The sequence below is a fragment of the Doryrhamphus excisus genome, chromosome 16 (genome assembly GCF_030265055.1).
Source record: "Doryrhamphus excisus isolate RoL2022-K1 chromosome 16, RoL_Dexc_1.0, whole genome shotgun sequence".
Lineage (NCBI taxonomy): Eukaryota > Metazoa > Chordata > Actinopteri > Syngnathiformes > Syngnathidae > Doryrhamphus > Doryrhamphus excisus.
The window spans coordinates 8592456-8607436 of NC_080481.1; the positions used below are offsets into that span (position 1 = coordinate 8592456).

Genomic DNA, 14981 nt, shown 5'->3' on the forward strand with positions numbered 1-14981 from the left:
AAACTATAAGAACAATTCACTTTGGTTAAAAAGCTTTTCTATACTTCGTAAATTAACTGAAAAACATTTGTAGTCTTACCAGTCATTACCATCTCCAGGGAAAGCTCCGATCACTTCCTGTTGAGCTTGGCTATATGATCCTCCATCATGGCAGAGCATAAAAATATCATTAACACATTCAACTTGCTGCTAAACACCTGCTGTGCTGGTAAAGTATCTACCTCTATGGAAGGACAGCAGTGACAAGCACCTTAGAGCTCACCCCCCCCCCCCAACCCAATCCTTTCATTTTGCCCTTGTATCCTACGGGTCGGTGACTCGATGAGTCTATGTGCAGAAAGGATAGTGGACATATTGCTTTTCAAGTCTGAAGCTTCCAGACTAAAAGAAAGCCATTCTTTATTCATTTCAGCATTTTCTCCTCCCCTAAATAGTCTTGCTTTTTTCCAACAATATTTGCATTTTACAACATGTACAAAATGACATTGTTCTTCCAAGTATAATAAATTGTCATAGCAACTCGATAAATTCCAAAGTCCTGGGGACCATTTTGGCTTAATGTGGGACACAATCATCAAAACATGATGCAAGTGAAACTTTGAAAAGAAATCCTGTGAAAAAGATGGATATGGCAGCAGGTGTGGAGTGAAGCAACAAGTAGATATACGTACATCTTCCACTATGATGGTAGCATACTAGATAAGGTGGAGTTACACTCCAAAATGCAAAGAATACTGAATATATGATACCTTAGAGCAGGTGTGTGCAAAATGTGGCCATTTTTGGCTCACAGCTCGTTTCTGCTAATGTGCTATTACACAAAGCTAGGATGTTTTATTGACCTACATTGGATTGGTTTTAGCATCTTTAAAGCACAAAATGTATCAAAGGGGGTGTCTGGCATCCTTCAGCTTTTATGTAAGCAGCCCCGGAGAATGAGGAAACAATAGTGAACTACTATCCTGTTGTATTAAGACAATAGTTAGCTTTAGTGGGGGGCAATGTGGATTGAAAAGCACAGCAGTTGCAGAATATTGTGCGTGTGCGGCCCGTTTCTGGCCGGAAACTTCTTATAGTTGTTCTTCTCACCGAGTAACATCATTTAAACCAAACTTACTTTAACCCTCTACACAAAAGCTTTTTAGCTTTCAAGCAAAAACAGGCCAACTAGCCCCAAAAAACTTAAAATGAAAACCCTTAAATCACCATGACTCTGCAGCAAAGTGTTTAACACACCAGTGAAATATGATATGTGCACTTACTGTGGTCTACATAGGAGAAATGGAAATAAAAATGTGAGGAGCTTAAGAAAAACAGTGCTGGTTTGTCTTCTATTTCTTTGACCGTGAGCTTTTAGCGGTGGGGTCTGCAGGCTGCTAGCCTGGCATGAGGAGAGCTCTTGTCTTGTCTACAGGTACCATAAAATGTTGACGACAATGTCCCAGTGGCACAGGTGGAAACATTCCAAGGTCAGGACTGGTTTCAGAGCTTTCAAGGAAGATGGAGGCCAGCCATGATGCATGATGGCTGAACAGAGTCGAGTGGTTTCTCAGCATGCGTTCACGTTGAGCGAGGGTGGTATGGCAGCCAGGAAGAAAGGGGGCAGCAGTGGACCAGGTGTCAGGAGAAACCATCTCCATCTCTGGCTGTGTGGAGCCAACAGAGCTGAGGAGTGAGCCCCAGAGATACAAAATAGATGTCTTTGAGGTGGCTGGAACAGAAGCTGGACTGTGGTGTCGGCCCTCTCCAACCACTTTGGTGTGACGGTCCAGACTCTTGTTGGCCAGAGTGCAAGAGGCGAGGTGACCGAGTTCAGAAGAAGCTTCTGGGTTGAGGCTGGAGGTGCGAAGGTGTGCCGGAGTGACTTCAGTTGGGTGTGGCAAAAGAGTGCGGCCATTTGGACAGAGGCTGACTTGGTGGAGCACAGTGCTGGTGGCAATGAGGCCAGCCACACTGGTCAGGTACAAAAATCCGAGCATACATGAAACCTAAACAATTAAAACAATTGTTAGTAAAACTAAATATTGTTATTGGGAAAGTCAAATAAAATGTTAGTCAGATTAATCGGTTTTCCAAAATAATGAATGACTAACCACCATTTGCAAGTATAGTCCTCCCACACTACATCACAGTTTGAGCATCAAAAATGAATAAATTCTGTTTTTTTAGGGGTGTCACAAGACACGAGGTCGGGCCTAAGAGAACGACACTAAAACTGACCAACTATTAAGAAGTATTACAGTATATGCCGATATTTTGCAATCTACTAATTTAATTTCTACTACATTACAATCTTCTGCACTCTGTGTGTATGCCAGCAGCCCCACCTCCACCCACCAAGCTTGTATGATTGACAAAAGGACTCACTTTGTTCATGCAGTTCTATGGAACAAACATACCAAGGTGCTGAAACAGTCTAACAGTCTCTCACACACAGCCGTACTAGCATGTTCTGCTAAACTATTTAGTTCGGGAATGGGTGGGCCAGGGTTTGTGATAACATTCTGCCACGATTCAGCAGTCTGCTGGGGAAATACTTCCTCATACAAACAATCCTATGCCTAATGATGACCAGTTTTGTTTAAATTAGGTCAATTTCTGCAAGACTCTGCGCGTAACAGTAGATTCCGATTTGATTGGCTAGTTGTGCGATTCCGTTAATACAGACATCATACATGTCCGCAGGTCTGCAGTGTTGAATCCCCCCCCACTCACCTTGGTAAAGTGCTGGTAGATGGCTGTAAGTGCTTGGCTCCATGTTGATTGCTCCAGTAACACGCATAGGTCAGTGTAGGTAAACCAACCTCGCTTCATCCCCTGACGCTGTGCAATGCTGAGGAAAAACAAAAACAAACGATTGTTACACACCAAACTCCCACTTGGGCAAGTGTGCATTTCAATGGCAGACAACCACAGACCTGGTCTCTACTTGGCTCAGTGAATCAAAGAAGTCTTTTGACTCTGTGAAGAGGCTCCACTCCTGCAAGAATCGGCATGATGGTTGGGACAAAGAACAAGGAGAAGTACGAGCATGCACGCACGCACACACACACAAACTTACAATGGCGTTCAGAAAATTCATCTCCAGCTTATTAACCGTTTCAACGTCCAGCTTCCCAGCTGCTCCCCACTCATCATTGAAAACCTCCTCTTCCTCTCCTTCATCATACAAGTACTTGCTGGCAACCATCTACACACACAAAAATAGCAGAAATGTGCTTTTGTCAAAACGCTCACTGAAAATGTCAGACGGCTCAAATGGCCCTTCGAAGTAAAAGATATGCGTCAATCAAAAATTACCCAAGGATATGCTTATGTATAAAATGACCTGTGAACTCGAGACACATACCATAGAGATCAGGAAGAGGTCAGAGGAGGAGATCTTTTGCAGGTATTCAGGGTTTCTGTGACGGAGCCTTTCAATATAAACCAGAGCCAGCATCATGGCACACGGGGAAATGCAAGCCTCCCTACAACAAATACAACACAGGGCTTGTTGTATTCTATGTGAAATCTACTTGCACTTGATTGCCGTGAGGATGCCCACCTGGCGACATGTGCGGCATACTTCTTGTGGAGCTTTCGTATTGGGCTCGGGGCATTTTTCTGGAAGATTTCAACAGCGATATCTGACGAAGATAAAGGACATTTGTCACAGCCACGATTAAAAACATTTTTTGTACAGTCATGGGAAATTGTATTAGACCACCCTTGTTTCTTCAGTTTCCTGTTCATTTTAAAAGGGGACATCCCAACGGAACGGTTTTATCATGCCTAGCGTTTGGAGCCATCACAAACTTAATTTTGGGCAAACCTCATTATCTGAAACTTTGGCGTCGTTTAACACGAGAATACAACATTATAACTATATTTATAGGTCAGAAAAGTGTAAAAAGCATAATAAATCCTCTTTAAATGAAACTCGCATGAGCAATTTTTGCTATGGCCATTATCTCTGTCCAAACACATGTAATTTCAATGCCTTTGAAACTGAAAAAACTCACCTGTCACAGGGGAGGAGAGGACCTCAAGAGACACATCTTGTTCCAGGCCATAATAGAGTCGCTTTCTCACTCGTTCAGACAACTTCTGGTGTCCAGGAAGGAACTGTAAACACGAACGTCTTACAATTGCATGGAGTACTGACGAACAATGTTAATGTTTTGTTGTTGCTTCCTGTTGCTGCTTCATAAATCTGACATATTATCAATTAACTAGCGCTACGATTTCTCGAAATGTGTGTATTTATGTAACCCAACAGGAAATTTAGCTGAGCTAGCTAATAACCGCCGACCGCGTATTTGACATAAACATGGTTGTTAGCACTTCCTACCTGTTCTACATAACTCCTGCATGATACGAAAGATCCCCTTAGAAGTTAAGGTAACTTTCTACTCAGTTAAAAAATGTCACGGAGATAAAAAAAAAATATTCAGTGAAGTAGCAGGCTAACAACAGCCTAATATGGCGCCTTGGGCTAGCTTAGCTTCAGTAGTTGTCGGATTAGCACATACCGTGAACTCGTGGAAGTCGGAAAACTGAATCGCTGTATCGTTGAATAATGACTTAAAATCCATGTCTAAGTTATTGAATGTTCAACATTAGTCCAGCTGATGTTGAAAAGACGACAGCTTGGCCTGAACACGTCGCCCCGCTCGCAACACGCCCTGACCTGACGATGACGTCACACAGCTTCCGTGGTTCAAGACATCAGTCGCCGACAGGGGGCGCGCTGCATTCTATAGCTTCTTTAGAAATGACGTCAAGGTGTCGCCAAAAAACCCTGTAAAATACTGTATTACCAGTTCGATAATTTTACACCACAATAGTGGCAATTTTATTTTACTTAAATAACAGCTTTAACAATTTCTTGAGAGCAATTCATTCAAGAAATAACAGGATCATATCATAGAGCTCACACTTAGCGGTGGCCCAAAATATGGCTTTATTCTTATTAAGTAAGTAATTACTTGTCTGGCCTGAGACAACCACCAGGTTGTAAAACATACACAAAAAACAGGAATTCCCTTATCACACATAGAACATTTTTTCTAAAATGTCACTTTAAAAAACAGGATCACATTTTGACACTGTGAACACTGAAAAGATATGTGAATAGTGTTGTGGTCACCCAAAGGCTAATTACATTGCACAGGTTTTTAAAAAAATATATCCCAATCAGAAATGTAAACACAGTTTGAAAATAAAAGTCAAGACTGTAGGTACATTATACGGAGCTGAAATCATATCTGAAATAAAGAGGTGTATAAAATGGGCTCTTGTCACAGCAAACAACAAAAAGTACATTCAGTGGCCGTGGTGGCCTGATGGAGTGGATGGCGGCTGTAGTTTCTCAGGTGTACAGTCTTTGGCTTCTGTCTCCGATGAGGAATCAGAGTCCTGGGCCTGCTGCTGATTTGTCCACATGTCTGCATAAAGGCCTCCCTTGTGCAGCAGCTCCTCGTGTCTTGAACAGAATGACAGCGATTTTACTGAGAATTCACAGAACCCCTTTGTGTCTATCCTTTCATTTGCCCCTTCTATTATATTTATTGAGATAACAGTTGGGACAAATGATAATACCCTTAATATGTATAATATTTTAGACTTGGACAGCTATCTGAATGTTGTCTTGTTATTAAGTTTTGCTGCACTGTACTCACCCATCTCACAAGTCAGCGGCAGGCTTGGGGTATTCTACATTGGCCATGAAATGTCAGTTGTGTTACGTTGATGAGACAATCACCACCACACCAATACTCAGTGAGAATGCGAGTCTCCCAATACTAACATGTCTGAGTTCTTATTTTCACTTATTATGTCCACTATGTTGTGTAAAGGTGACTATTGGGGTGCTATCTCATGTCTCGAGGGCTCTAATGTAACAATTGGTATTTAGAAGGTTGTAAAGGTTGGTCTATGAAAATATTTGATTTAAAAATAAGGAATCCTATGTCGCAATAATGTACTTATCAGTTATTGTCGGGTCTGGACCCAAGCAACCCCAATAAACGAGGAATTACTGCAGAAAGTCTCTTTGTAACTGGTCTTGTACATATCTGTATACAGGTGTGATATTGTCTATACATGTATTATCATTTTATCTTTCTTATATGGTTTTATGGTGTTGTATGTGCGGTATCTGTCAGTGTACAGTATATCTGTTTGATGGGGCCCATCTCAGGACAACAAGGTAAGTTAAGGTGAGTTTATTTCTAGAGCAACGGTCGAGTGCAAGGTAATTCAAGGTGCTTTACAAAAGGTAAAATCACCAAATCAACAAAAATCCAAATAAAATTGTACAGATAAAACACTTCAGTTGTCAGATGAAAGGTAGCTATTGCAGCTAATTCTGGCATATTTACCTGATGCTTTTGATCATATGTTGGTCAATAGGCAACTGATTAAATATACAAATAAATAATTGAAAAACAGTGCTTACCGTCCTCGCTCGGCAATCCGACCCTCGCTGATGACCAAAATCTGGTCTGCTCCAATGATTGTGGACAACCTGTGAATCCAGTTTGTTATCTATACTATACCACAAACTGTTTTTTGTTTCCTTTTTACCTGTGAGCAACAACAACTGTTGTACGATTAGCGCAGACTTTGGCTAGTGAAGCCTGGATGTTGCGTTCTGTTTGGGTATCGAGCGCTGATGTGGCCTGTGGAGACACATCATGTGCTGTAATGGGCGATAAAAGCTTACAGACTTTATGAGCTTCTCAAAACGATTCTCCTCGCTGAGCGACATAAAGGAAATTATACAAATAATCGATTTGTCACCTCATCCAGGAGGATAATCTGGGGTGCTTTGAGGATGGTTCTCGCGATGGCCACCCTTTGCTTCTCGCCTCCACTCAGCTTGAGACCCCTTTCCCCAACTGGAGTATCATACCCTGTCAAAAAGAAACAATATATGGTATTATGCTCATGGGAACCCAAAATGCTTGATCCTTCAATCACCTTCAGGGAATGCCATGATTTTGTCATGGATGTCTCCAGCGATGGCGGCCTCCTCTACCTCCTGGTTGCTTGCAGAGATGCGACCGTAGCGGATGTTCTCCAGTATGGTGTCGTTGAACAGCACCGTGTCCTGGGGGACGACGCCAATGTGCGCACGCAGAGACGCCTGCTTCACCTGGACACGAAGAATAGAAACGAGGGGGTCATCTTGGTGTCCTCCCACATTCCTGTGCTAAAACCATTTCACACACACATGCACTTACTTTGGATATGTCCTGACCGTCAATGCGAATGCAGCCCCCTTGAACGTCATAAAAGCGGAAGAGTAGTCGGATGATGGTGCTCTTCCCGGACCCTGAGGGTCCCACCTATGGAAGGTTTATCAAAGATCACCGTGATGCTTTCTTAACTGATTCATTTCCTGATTAGACGTACCAGAGCTACAGTCTGTCCTGGCGGGACTGTAAAGGAGACGTCCTTGAGTACCTCCTTACTGTAAAACAGTAACAAACGCTGAGCAACCTGCCCGCCATCACACATTTTGCACAGAACAAACATGAACTGACCCATCTGTGTAGGAGAAGTAAACGTTCTCAAACTCTATTCTTCCCATTTTGTAGAGGAAATTCACAGCATTGACATCATCTTTCACCTACGTAGGGTAGAAGGACAGATTATTTAAGGCCCAACATGATGGAGCACATGTCGAATTGAAATGTACCTCCTCTTGCTCCTCAAAAAGCTTGATCATGCTTTCCATGTCAATAAACGAATTTTGGATCATTCTGAAAAAAACAAAACAAACAAACCTGCATTAAAAGCAGCAAATGAAGGCCATGTCCACATATACATACATATCTAAAGGGGACCTGTTAGGATTTTTCCACTTTTCTGTTTTTGTGAAATCTAAGGAAATACAGCTGGAATAGGTGCAGATTCTGTAAGATCTAGAACAGGGGTGCTCATTAAGTCGATCGCGATCTACCGGTCGATCGCGGAGGTGGTACTGGTCGATCGCTGGTCGATCGCGGCGTGACATTAAAAAAATATCATCCTCGCATCAATGCCGTCACTTGATTGATATACAGGGCAGCCATTCAGATGACAACTGAATGTTGCCCTTCGGGCGACCAATCAAATCAAACAACGTCTCTAAGTGCAGCAGAACTTACGATGTCAGCCTATCATCCATCCCCGTTACTTGATTGACATACAGGACAACCAGTCAGATGACACCTAAATTTTGACCTTTAGGTCACCGCTCATGTGTAAACAACGATGCAAAGTGCTAAGCTAGTCGGCGAATTGCATTAGATTTTAAGCCCTCGCTAAAGTTTATGGTCACTAAAATGAGTGAAGGAGCTGGACCAAGTAAAAAGGCAAAAACATATCACTTCCATACGGAATGGGAGGTGGACTTTTTTTTCACAATGTCTTTTTCGAAGTGCGTTTGCCTCATATGCCATTCTACCATCGCAGTACCAAAGAAGGGAAATGGGGAGTAATGTGGAGGTAATTACAAAAAATGTTAATTGTTAATTATGTGTGTTTTGCAATATTGGCTCATTTGGTTATGTAAGGTACATCAACATACATTGTATGTACAAATAACCCTCAATACATTTGACAATAAATAGATGTTTTGCATTTTTGTAGTGGGTAGATCATTTTGACTCGGTCATTTTAAAAGTAGCTCGCATGCTGAAAAAGTGTGAGCACCCCTGATCTAGAACATTTCTGTGTGGGTTATTGTGTCACAACTCAATACAAATGGTCAAGAAATGAGCATAATAAATTGAAATGATTGAACTGTAGAGTTTTTAAGGCCATGCGGACTATAAAGCTCATCTGTAGCATTGCAGTTCATGTAAATGCACATTTGGATTTTTTTGTCCAATCAGATTTCAGCTTTTATCGGTTACCATATTAATGTAATCCGCCTAGGGGCCTTCAGACTCAGGAGTGATGGCCCATGGTACACAAAACAAACAGTAATAGCAGTATCAGACTGCAGAGAAAGATTAAAGCCAATTGGCCAAGTAGAGTTGCATGTCCTTACCTGTAGTAGGTTCCGAACCAGTTGAGGGGGGTATACAGTTGGATGATATACGTTCCAAACAGAACAAAATCGCCAACCTAGGATCCCACATGGAGACATTTAAGCTTGCATTGTGGTGATGTTTATTCAGAAAAAAAGCTGTTTAAATATCAGCACCTGGAACTTTCCTTCCGTCACAAAATAGGCACAGAGCAGGGAGCCGGCCAGCAGGCCTGATCCGATGATGATGTTCTGGGTTTGGTTGAGGAGGGCCAGGGAGGCCTGGGTCTTCCACTCTGACAACTGAAGTGTGGAGAAACAGAACCATCACACACACTGACATTATACTTTGCATCTTTACAGCAGACGTTGGGCAACATGACACACCTGGTATTTCAAGATGGCGTCCTCAAAGCGGCTGACCTCATAGTTCTCCGCATTGTAGTATTTTACCGTCTCAAAGTTCAGCAAGGAATCCACAGCTTTGGTCTTGGCATTATTGTCCTGTTGATTCATGTCTCGTCTATACTTGGTTCTCCATTCTGTGATGATGATGGTCAGAGCTGGGGGGGGGACAAGTACGCAGGGTTTATGACTGAGAATAAGAGCAGGGCAAAGTAAAGCATCAGTTGATGTTACTCACTGAGGTAGAGGGTCATGCACACAAAGATAATGAGGCCAAACCAGGCGTTGAAATAGGTGACAAAGTAAATGATGGATATGACAATGTCTGCGATCGTCGGGAAGATGCTGAACACAATATAGCTGTGGAGAGAAGACAAACACTGTGATGCATTTCACAAACAAAACAAAAAAATGCATGTTTACAATCCAAAAGCTAATCCTCATGTGGACTTCATCAGCGCAGCCATCCCACCTGAGCAAGCTGTTAATGGACGAGGTACCGCGGTCGATGCTTCTCAGCACGTCACCGGTTTTGCGCCCCAGGTGCCAGCGCAGGGACAGGGCGTGCAAGTGGGCGAAGAGGCGTACCTGCACCACTCGGTTGGTGAACTGCTGCACCCGAATCCACAGGAAGGAGCGCATGTTACTCACAAACCCCGAGGAGCCTGTAAGAGGCGAGACGGCGTCACTTTTGGCTTCTTCAGAGCTGACTCGACATCCAGAGGATGGATGTGTTGGTCCTACCTGCCCCCCCGCCCTGCATGAACTTCAGCATGACGTAAATACACACGGTGGTTGCCAGAGTGTTCCAGCTGCTGCCATCGGTCAGTTCATTCACTGGGGGACGATGACAAAATGGGTTATTAGAGGAAAAAATAAAAGTAAAATGGCTTCCTACAGTGTACTCACCGATATTTTTGTAGTAAATAGGTACAAAGACATTGATTGCCCTCTCAATTCCCAGGAGCCCCAAACAAAAGAGGACAAGCACCTGGAGCCAAATGCTGCCCCGAGGCCACATGTAAGGTAAAAGCAGGCGCACCTTCTTCCTGAAGCCCTGCCAGGTGGACTGGTTCTGGTCTGGTCTGCCCAAGAGGCTCTGATATGGAGACAAGAAACCATTCAGTGGGATACACACAGCAGCAGATATCTGCTGGAGACGAACGTGCCATAAAGACCGAACAGCGTCTCATCGCTGCAGCTCAGATTGTGTTGCAAAAAGCCTGTTTCAGCCAAACCGGTTGAGAAGTACTGCCTTAATTAAAACAGGCTGCAGGGGGACCGGTTTAACAGCGACACATATCAAACTGAGGTTCCACTGTATATATTTGACACATTTTGCACATCAGTACCTGTGCGCTCTGCTCTATGTCCCGCTCGTCTTCATTTATAAGCAGCATGTATGGTCTCCGTGGCAACCCTGGGGCTTTGAGACCGACAAAGAACAGCAATCCTGTGCCCACGTAGCGTGTCAGCCACAAGGCAAACTGGACCTGAGGGGTTTCATGGACACAAATACACAATCATGGCGGTAAAAGTGCATGTGATAGTGCTTGTGGCGCGGCGAGCGAGTGATGGCAATAGATAAGCTTCAACTTCAAGTGCATGGAGTGGGAGGGGCAAGAAATGACTCAGCAAAAAAAAAAAAGACGCGAGCACAGCATTAATCAGCATTCTTGTCATACAGGAAACAAGACCGACAGCAGGTACTTGATTGGAATGACAAGCAGGCACGCCTTTCGTATACAACCTTTGAGCCATAAACAGCGTTAAGAAATCCATTATTAAACATGGTAGCAGTCATGATCTTTATCCTTCAATGGAGTGAACAATAACCTGACCCAGCAATCTGAATTAGTCGCAGATCCCAGTTTGATGCCATGCAGTTGTCCACCAAGGCAAAGTACAAGCACAACAACACATAATGCTATAACAGTGTAATAGTATAAGGTGCATTTTTGGTGAACAGTAAGTCAATACATCATCTCCTACCTGTTGCTGCTTATCCTCCAGGCCCCACCACCAGTGAGGACTAAACCAGGAGATAAACGCCAGGTTCTCAGCTGCAAACGCCACTGCCCAGATCAGCAGCAGGGCTGTGCTGTGTCCCCGCGTCCGGTCTATCAACAGAACCCTTCGCCTCTCTATTCTCAGCAAGGCAATGGCCCAAGCCCAAGCCAGGGCACAGAAACAACCATACAAAACCACATAGCCTGGGAAGTCCGCTCCAATGGTGGCTCTCCACACCATCCCAGCCACAAACTGAACTAAAAGAAGGATGGAGATGGCCTGTTGGAGTGTGTAGAGGCGGGAGCGGGGGATGAACTTGGGCTCCATTGCTGTGCCATATTTCTGGTAGAAGATGCAGTGGATGGTGCCGAGAAAGAAGGAGATGGTGAGTAGGACAGCAGGGACGAGAGTGAAGTAGAAGCAGGGGGAGATGCCTTCATCCACCCAAGTGCGGGATATGGGGAAGTCGGCTTCACAGTAGCTAGAAACCAGCACCATGACTCCTGCTGGGCAGAACCACAAGACAAGTATTGCACTTCATTTTGATTCTAGTTTGATTTTACAACCACAGAGTTCCTATAAGTGGCCAGAATATGAATACAAATATTACCTTGCGGGGAGGTCAACTTGAACGATGCACACACACACCACCTGTCAGTTGCAGAGGTTAGCGCACAGAAGCTAGCAGGTATGCTAGCTAACCCAGCTCCAAACCACTTGAGTGCGACGAAAAGCGAACAAAGTCAGAGAGAAGTGACCGAGCGTACTGCGCACAGGGTGACTTGTGTCATCGGTACCGTCGGTGTTGTGACCGTCCGATCTTGTGGCGTCACGCCGGTTAAACAACACAACAAACATGACTCTGCAAAGGACGTCGCTGGTACACTAACAGTACGGCTTGGGCTGTAGCGCCCCCCTGTGGAGAGGCTCGCAATACACAGTGACGGTCATTAAAAAAACGTACTTATTTATTTTACCAACCAGAAAAACGAGGATAACGTACAATGGAAATTCAACGAGGTTCCATTTAAAAACTGCATTTTGTAATTGGCTAATATTTAAATTTGTTTGATGATCTCAAACATTTAAGTGTGACAAACGTGCAAAACAATAACACATCAGGAAGGGGGCAAACACTTTTTCCACACTACTGCATTTGTTATCATGTGAGCTTTTCCTTTATAAAACTTAACAATAATAACATTAACATTAATAACTTTAATATAAATTTACGCTATAAAACACAAATTGCACTGAAGTGAGCCGTGATAACCCCCAAAAATATATGTCACTGACTGCAATGTAGCATACTGGCCACTAGATGACGGTAAACACAAAGGTATGGCGAGCGGTCATAAAAGCATACAGGTAGCTGATAACACACTGATGTAACATATGTGACAGAATTAGCATCAATGTGCCTTCTTTCACTGAAAAGGGATTTTTATGTCAAAGTTTCCTAATGAAAAGAGGATTTGCAGGTATTTAAAATTCAGATTTTTTTTTAAATGATAAGGGCCTGGAGAGCTCATCCATCCTTTGAACAGGGATTAATAAAAGCCTGAGAAGCAAGTATGTGTATATATATACCTGTGTATGAAAGGAAGAGAAAAATTGCATGATATCTTCCTGATGGTAGCGTGTAGGACTGGAGAAAGGATGGACCTGCTGGTGTATTGTGTCTGCTCCCACACAGACACACACACACACGAAGGACACCGGCCAGAATGTGGAAAGGGGTAAAATCTTATCACTTAGAGTCTTTACAATAGATATAAAGAGCTGTTAATCTTCTTCATCGCCACGCTTCTTTTGTGTCAGTGGAAATGGTCCTTCTGTCCACCGGCTGGTTGTCATCCCTCTCTTTTGTCCCCCTGTGGCTGTGACAGCCTGCCCATCACAGCCCTCATCTCTGGCTTCTTTTGTGGATCTCTCTGACTGCGGGATCCACACTCAGCTGGACGGTATAAATCTGTTAGGTGGGCTCATTCACACTTTCTCTCATACCCCTTTTGTACCCTTGTGGCTGACTGGTGCGTATGGATCACAACCGGCTGGGATAAGATGATCTAATCCCGTGATTTAGCCAGAAAGAATGTTAGCGGTGTTGGGAATGCTGCGTCCAATCTCATTAGCTGCAGGGCAGATCGATAAAGCTCTTAGTTGTGTTGATTTGGCGTATTCATGGAAGCTTTTTATGTCGCTTCTTGCCTTCAGCTTAGTAGCGGGTGATCTCTGTAACCTGGAATTCTCACCAGTTATCTCATTGGATCAAGATACATGCAAATGTTAGAGTTTAGAGATGAACAAAGTGTGTTTTTCCTTGGGAAATAAAAGTAAGGAAGCGTTTAAAGGGAGAAAATACCAGCTCATAAAGTGTGATTATAAAGGTACATGCATGCTTACTTGATTCATGGACCACCTACAGGTCAGCACACACACCCTTTTATTTTTGGAGACTTGGGGCCTTTAACTCAGCACATGGGGTCAACCACTTCCACTCAGCAGATGTTTGCTTTCCACTTGGAAAACCGTGTATGTATTTTTGAGTGTGGGTCTGAACTGGAGTACTTTTAGCTGTGTTTTTGCCGTGCTGTGCAGGGACAGACTGTGATGATAAGATCTGTTCTTGACAAACACATAAGTCTCTGTCTGCTGGGACTGACCTGCAACCTCACCACAGGCTTCGGTGTGGGCCGGCTGGTCTATAAAGACAAAAATGTGTGTGTGTGTGTGTGTATGTGTGTTAGAGCAGGGGTCGGGGACGTCAATCTGTCATTGCACCCACAGGGCAGTTCATAGGCTTCATCAATAAATTCATTATCTGAAAAGCATTTACCAGGACTTCAGGACCTCTCCCAAGTCTTCTTGATCGATGGATCGATGGATGGACGGATGGCTCCATCCATCCATCCATCCATGCATCCATCCCAAAACATCGCACATGTGAAGTCAAGGTGTTGTTGCCAATATCTCAGCACCCAAGAAGAAGCAGAAGCAGAGCCTCCTTTCTGCTCCCGGTTGGGAGGATGAGAGGTGGACGGGTGTCACTTGAAAAACAGCGTCTCTCTCTTTGCTCAGGGCCGGTGTGTGATGGATAATGCTTATGTGCATTCCATGGCTGAGAAGGCCATCCATCACGGCCTTGTGTGTATGTGTGTGTGTGTGTGTATGCATGTGCTGATTGCAAGCCAGTAGCGTTGATCAAGGCTATGGAGGGGTTGTGGAGAAAGAAGAGGGGCCCTTTAGGATAGAAGCAAGGCAGACAAGGCACATGAAGATGTGGACTCTCACTGGTGTCAAACGCAGGTGGATTATTTATTTGGTTTGGGGTCGTGGGAATTTATGAAGTATCTTCTTGAGGATGAGGAACTGATGCTGGTGATGTTGCGATATCGGTGCTGCTGTGTGTGTGTTATATAAGGGGCTACCTTAATAATGAAACTGGAGTGTTCCTTAACCTGCAGTAAAGTCAGTGAGACTCAAGTGTTCGTCAACCCGTGAGTAAGTGAAACATGAGTGTTCATCAACCTGTGAGTCAGTGAAACTCGAGTGTTCCTCA

General features: G+C 43.8%; 2 protein-coding genes across 3 annotated transcripts; both read right to left on the reverse strand.

The window, feature by feature from the left end:
• Window positions 1-354: 354 nt before the first annotated feature.
• On the reverse strand, window positions 355-4708 carry cnppd1 (cyclin Pas1/PHO80 domain containing 1). Its single transcript, XM_058051433.1, has 8 exons — window positions 4515-4708; window positions 4005-4107; window positions 3548-3629; window positions 3350-3470; window positions 3062-3190; window positions 2919-2980; window positions 2716-2833; window positions 355-1988 (listed from the first exon to the last, which is right to left on the reverse strand). Exons 1-8 carry the CDS (start codon window positions 4575-4577, stop codon window positions 1377-1379), a joined length of 1290 nt encoding a protein of 429 aa, XP_057907416.1. The 5' UTR covers window positions 4578-4708; the 3' UTR covers window positions 355-1376.
• Window positions 4709-4826: 118 nt separating this feature from the next.
• Window positions 4827-12322, reverse strand: abcb6a (ATP-binding cassette, sub-family B (MDR/TAP), member 6a). Of its 2 annotated transcripts, none has more exons than XM_058052276.1 (19): window positions 12030-12322; window positions 11402-11922; window positions 10762-10902; window positions 10319-10508; window positions 10154-10246; window positions 9882-10074; window positions 9648-9769; window positions 9392-9567; window positions 9182-9307; window positions 9026-9102; window positions 7688-7751; window positions 7533-7618; window positions 7402-7459; window positions 7230-7334; window positions 6967-7141; window positions 6787-6899; window positions 6571-6665; window positions 6443-6511; window positions 4827-5467 (listed from the first exon to the last, which is right to left on the reverse strand). In XM_058052276.1, the coding sequence occupies exons 2-19, from the start codon at window positions 11915-11917 to the stop codon at window positions 5308-5310; spliced, it is 2559 nt and encodes an 852-aa protein (XP_057908259.1). In that variant the 5' UTR covers window positions 11918-11922; window positions 12030-12322; the 3' UTR covers window positions 4827-5307. The 2 variants fall into 2 exon arrangements, with proteins under 2 accessions (XP_057908259.1, XP_057908261.1); XM_058052278.1 differs by having other exon boundaries at window positions 11402-11925.
• Between the last annotated feature and the right edge of the window lie 2659 nt (window positions 12323-14981).